This window comes from Monoraphidium neglectum, assembly GCF_000611645.1.
Source record: "Monoraphidium neglectum strain SAG 48.87 unplaced genomic scaffold scaffold00239, whole genome shotgun sequence".
Taxonomy (NCBI): Eukaryota; Viridiplantae; Chlorophyta; class Chlorophyceae; order Sphaeropleales; family Selenastraceae; genus Monoraphidium; species Monoraphidium neglectum.
This window is the reverse complement of record NW_014013389.1, coordinates 16613-22255: the sequence shown is the minus strand read 5'-3', so window position 1 is coordinate 22255 and position 5643 is coordinate 16613. Positions and strand designations below refer to the sequence as shown.

At 63.8% G+C, this 5643-nt stretch overlaps 1 protein-coding gene across 1 annotated transcript in view; it reads left to right on the top strand.

The window, feature by feature from the left end:
• Nucleotides 1–2744: 2744 nt before the first annotated feature.
• The window catches only part of MNEG_2184 (hypothetical protein), a gene marked incomplete at both ends in the record, with an annotated part of 8523 nt that continues 5624 nt past the window's right edge, over nucleotides 2745–5643 (top strand). Inside the window, 6 exons of the mRNA XM_014049338.1 lie at nucleotides 2745–2975; nucleotides 3288–3394; nucleotides 3574–3742; nucleotides 3927–4069; nucleotides 4387–4549; nucleotides 5071–5355. Of these exons, the coding sequence (XP_013904792.1) occupies nucleotides 2745–2975; nucleotides 3288–3394; nucleotides 3574–3742; nucleotides 3927–4069; nucleotides 4387–4549; nucleotides 5071–5355 (1098 nt within the window). The remainder of the gene's footprint in view (nucleotides 2976–3287; nucleotides 3395–3573; nucleotides 3743–3926; nucleotides 4070–4386; nucleotides 4550–5070; nucleotides 5356–5643) is intronic.

The following is a 5643-nucleotide window of genomic DNA, read 5'->3' as shown; positions in this document are numbered from 1 at the left end:
ACGCGCAGGCTACCTACCAAGGGCCGTGGGGCCGTTTGTCTACCACCCCCGAGAAACTTGATGCAGGAGCTGGTGATTATCAAACTGCTGGGCTCAACGCGCCACTGGCATTCCGGTGTATTTGTCATGCCCTCCATCAAATGCTCCTTGGCCGGCCTCATGCTTATCCGTCCCTCTGTCTCTCCAGCATTGCGAGTGGAATCCTCTCTGTTGGCCATTCACAGCGCGGCGCTGGCCACAACCTGCCCATTCAAGGGCAGCGCCACAATGCATGCATGACGCGTGCGCCAGGGGATCCCACCCATGCCGAGCTTTACTTTTTTCGGCAGACCAGCATGCCGCGTCGCAGCAGCATTCTCTGCCCCATTCACATCTGCGGCGTGGCCGCGCGCTTTCGGCCGCACACCCTCCATGTGGCGTGGCTGAGCGCGAATACTGCAACTGCCGGCCTTCCCGCAATCTTTGACGGGTCCGTTGGCCTTGCAGCCCATTGGTGCGGCCTATGCTGCCACGCCAAAACGCGCGAGCAGCCCCAACCGAGCCGCCCCTCTGTTCAGGCAAGGCACAGCTTCACGGCCCGCGTCTCGCCCCCTATTTTGGACGGCACTGCGCCCAACCACGCACGTCCTGGGGTGCCTATCGTTGCGAGGCGGGTCCGTCTTTTTGGACGGGCGCTACCACCGCCCCTTGCGATGCAGCCGCTTGCCACGCGGCAGCGCTCTTGGCCCTCCCGGCCAGGCTTCCCTACAGCACTGATCTGCACCAGCCGCGCCGGCGGCCCGCCCTGCGTCGCCCCGCTCGCGGCCGCGCGGCGCGTGTCACCGCTCACTCTGGTCACCGCACAAATCGGGGACACATCAATGGGCCAAAAGCGGCCCGGGCCACGGCCCAACTTGCAGCGCTCCCTCCAAACGGTTGCTTATCGCTGCTCCTGCCGCACCACGCCGCTGGTGCCACAGGCCTGGCAAGCCCGTGCGCCTGGCGGGCCCCTCAAAAGGTCCGCGGGGTGCAGGAATTGACGCACTTGCTGTGCCGCTCCCTGAATTACAGGCCACCCCGCCTTGATGCAGCGTGGGCGCTGGCGTCTTAAGGTGCCAGCAAACCGAGGAGGATATGGTTGGATCACTTTCAACCACTGCATAAGCACTGGCGTCACGCATTCGCGCCAAGGACTGCGCCGTACGCTCCACCATCTGCCTATTCTGGGCGCGGTGTGATGACGCACAACGCAGGGCCAACGGCGCAGAACCTTCGACACAACAGGGGCCGCACTTGTCTTGGCCTTGGACGTGTGTGCGTCTCTAATCCGGCCCTTCGGCCTGCGTTGCTGGCTGCAGAATATCACACGATCGTCATGAGCGAGCGCCGAGCGGGCTTGCGGCTCACGTGTGCGCTCGCAGGGGCATCAGCACGTGCCCCTTTCGTCGTGCTTGATGGTTGGTAGGCCACAATCGTCTGCTTGTACGCAGGGCGTGACCGTCTCCAACGTACGTGCCAACGCTGGGACGCCTGACAGGCCCCCAGTGTTGCCTTTCAGCTCTTGTGTTGCCTCCTGGTCGGCTTGCCGCGCGGATTTGCAGCAACCAGCGCTGGGTGTCTTTGCCCTGCGCGCTTTTATGTGCGAAAGGGTCTCCCCTTGCTCATGCTCTCTGGCGATATGGTGGGTTCGGCATGCGCACAATTCCCTATTCGTCTGTGCCGCACATCTGTCCCAGATTGCTTTGAGACACTGCCCTCCCCTCCCCTTCAGTGCCTTGCCTTGCGGCTGTGCTGCTTTATACCGTTTGCATCCTCTTTGCCTCACGCATTCCCCCTAATATATTCGTTTTGGCTATGGCTAGGTAGAAAACTCAGGGGTCCAAAAACCGCCCCACACGCACGCTGCGCTTTGTCGGGAACAAACAAATGATGTGAATCCACTCAACCAACCTGTAATCTACACTGTTACGTTGAGTACTGGCTGATTGAGCACTCTGGGTGGAAAGTATACTGAGGAGCAGTGTTTGGGGACCCGCAGGTGCGGGTGTGCTGCACAGCATGCAAAAGGACATATCCCCAGGGTCGTGGAGAGGGAGGGTGCCGAGTGCGGGTCGAGGGCTCGCTGTGACCTGAAGCCCCTGGGCTGCACAGGGTTTTGACATATGGTATACATGAACGTGTGCGGCTGGGCTAGGATGGGCTGATTTGCTGCAATCAGCCAGGGTGCCTTGCTGTCATGGAGCGGGGGTCGCAGCACAACCATGTGTTGCGCGGCAACACTGCCACAGTGTCAGTTCAGTATCCAGAGGGGCAGCAAGTATCTCAACATGACAAAAGGGTGAAGTCAAGGTTCCTTATCACGGCACCGCACGGTACCATATGCTGTGGTTGCCTGTTTCGCCAGTGCGCGCGTCAGCAGTCGTGGGCTTCATCACTAGCGCGGAGCGCGCTCACAAAACCACCACCTGACGCGTCTAGACGAGGCGTTCACCTGGACTCCGCAGTATATGTATTGAACAGACAAATGAATGCACCCAAATGGATGCGTTCAGCAGCCTGAGAAGACCCCTTCGTTCATTCATCGCCACAATCTCAGGAATGCCGCATAGCAGCGACCAGGCCGGCAAATAATCCCAATCATCAAAATCTGAGCCTCATCAAAACCTCCACGCTTGCCGAGAGGGGGCGGTCACCCGCTGAACGAAACGAGCTGAGGGGCAGGCTGCAAGGAGCAGCCCGCGGGGTCGAAGCGGGCGAAAGGGACAATGGGGGCTTGCGCTTCCACGTCGGAGTTCCATGAACAGGACGCGGCGGCGCGGCATCGCGACACGGGCGGCGGCGAGACGTCAACGTCGCCCTTTGAATCAGTGCCGCCCATATTGAAGGACCGCTCCGCCCTTGGCGATTCTGAGGACAGTAGCAGGGTCGGTAGTTTGACAATGACCCGGCTGCGCTCCACAACACGTGCGGCGCTGCACCTGGAGTTTTTGACAGAGGTGCGTGCCCCGCAGGGCGGGGCTCTGTGTGCACTCACAGCACGCAGCCGCTGCGACAAGACGCTGGGTGCGTGAGCACGTGCACGGGATGCATTGAGGCAAATGGGCGGTCCAACAGTGTTTTCAACATGGCATAGCTCGCCAAACACGAACTACCAGGCAGCCGCGCGCCAGCATGCGCAGTCGACCCGCAGCAGCCTGTTATGCGCATGCCAGCCGCACCACTCGTCCGCCGCTTCTTGCAGTGCCCCTTACTGCCCCGATCGGCCGGCTTGCAAGCCCTTCGACTCCTTTCTGTTGTGCACTCAACAGGTCCACAGCCTGCAGCAGCAGCTGGCGGTTGTGAATGACTACCCTTTGCTTGGGCTGCAGGAAGCGGCCGAGCTTCTCGCCACCCAACTCGGAGCCGACCTTGTCGCGTGAGCCTGCAGGCGCCAAGGAGGGGGACAGGGCGCGGCCGCAGGAGGGCGCACCTGCCCGTCATGCTAGTCATGAATTTGCAGCGCTGTGCATCAGCTGGATGGGCTCTTGTGATGTGCGTGACCGAATCCACCCAATCCTTGCGCTTCCCATGCTCATCCGCATGCGGCTCGCGCAGCATCTGGGTGTTGGCGAAGGACGACCCCGGCTGCTCGGTGCTCATGGCCACGCACGGGCGGGGCGCGGCGGTGCTGGAGCGGCGCATCGTCACGCACGCGCCGCAGGGCGCGCGGCAGCTGGGGGCGTCGTGCGAGCTGTCCATACCGGACGCCACCCTGGACCAGTCGGTGAGGCCGGGCTGCGTGCCTTGGGCGGCTGGAGCGCCCCACGAGGCAGGGCTCCCAAGTGCATCTGACGCAGGAAAAGCACGCGTGGCGACCGCCGCCCCGCAGCATGTTGCGCGGGCGGCAGGCCCTGTCTGACGTGCAACTTGAAATGGCGGCGCCCGCATCCCGACTTTTGGCCCCGCAGGGCGCAATTCTGGAGCCTGTGGAGCTTTGGCAGGGCGCTCCGGCGCTGAGCAGCTTCGTCCAGGTGCCGATCGGCACCACGGCGGCGCCGCTGGGCGTGCTGCTGCTGGCCAAGCAGGAGGCGGGGTCGTTCGACAGCCACTGGTGCGGCGGCGCCGCGGCGCGCCGCGCTGGGGCCACGTGGGCAAGCTCAGCCGTGGGCTTTGCGGGGTATTGGGAGCTGCTGGTGCTGCGCTTGGCGGCTGCGCTGCTGGGAGCCGAAAGCTTTGCTAGTTTGGCCGGGCGGCAGGGCGCCAGGATGACTGGGTAGTGCAGTCGCGCCGCCCCGGCCGCCGCCGGCGCGGCTGTGCATCTGTGGCAGCTTCTCTTCAGCCCCTGGTGTACTGACGACCCGTAGGGCGCCAGGCAGCGAGGCGCTGACCCGAGCCCGCACGCCGCCGGCGCCGCGCGCCGCCTCGCAGGTGGCAGGTGCGGCTGCAGCTGGCGTCCACGGGGCTGCTGCCGCACGTGCGGCACGCGCAGGTCGACTGGATGGCGCAGCTGCTGAAGGCCATGGATGCGGTGGAGGACCCGGTGGCGCTCATAGCCATCCTGCTGAGGGTGAAGGGGGGCAGCAGGGGCGGGGTGCGTCAGGGTACGCTGTGCTGAGGATGCGACGTGCCTTGGCGCGTCTGCGCCAGCAAGCACGCGCGCGCGCTTTTGAGCATGTCGGCACTCACGTCCACATACACGCGCACACACACACACACACACACACACATCACTCGGCGCGCGTGTTTGTGCGCACTTGACTTTGGGTGTACGCGGTGATTTTCAAGCGGGTTGCCTTGCTTGTTTGGAGATGCACGCACGGTTGGGGCCCAGGGCTGGTGCTGTGTAAGTGTTGCGCGCATGGCTGACGGGCGCGCGGCTGCACATGGCTTACGGCAGCGTCGGCAAGCGCTGCTCTCATTTTCCTTACCGCTCGCAAGCACGTGTGACATCATTTGTGGCTGCAGGAGCAACGAACGGGCAGTGAACCCTGTCGCAGCTGCTGCTGCGACCGTCTCAATCGGCCTGCACGACAATCAACCTTGGCTCACTCACACCGCCCACACCCACACCCAGCCCCAATCTGCCACCCGTGCCCCTCCTTGTCCCAACAGAGCGCGAGCCGTCACATGCTCAAGGCCTGCAACCTGCGCACCACCGCGCGCCTCGCGCTGCTCAACCACGCGCGGCCCGGCAAGGCGCTGCTCTTCGAGGCCCCGAACGACGCCGCGACGGCGCCGCCGCCAGGCGGGAGCTCCCACGACAACCGCCTCGCGCTGCCCGGCGACGCGACCGCCGACGTGGTGGCGAGCCGCATGGAGCTGCCCAACACGCTGCTGGCGTCGGCGGTGGGGGCGCAGCAGGCGCGGTTCGTGGCCGACATTGGAAAATACATGTCGGTGAGTCTGGGGGCCCTGTTTGTGGGCGGGCGAGCGGGGATGTTTCTCCTTGTGGGTGTGCATGTGCATATCTGTGTGCGCGCGCGCACGCGTGTGTGTGTGGTGGGAGGATATTGGCAGGGCGCGGAGCTCATCCAGGGTTGGTCGGGGCTGTTGACAATCGGGCTTGCACACGCGAATGCACAAACTCCAACACGGGCCCATGTGTGCACACACACACACACACACACACACACACACACACACACACACACACACACACACACACACACACACACACACACACAC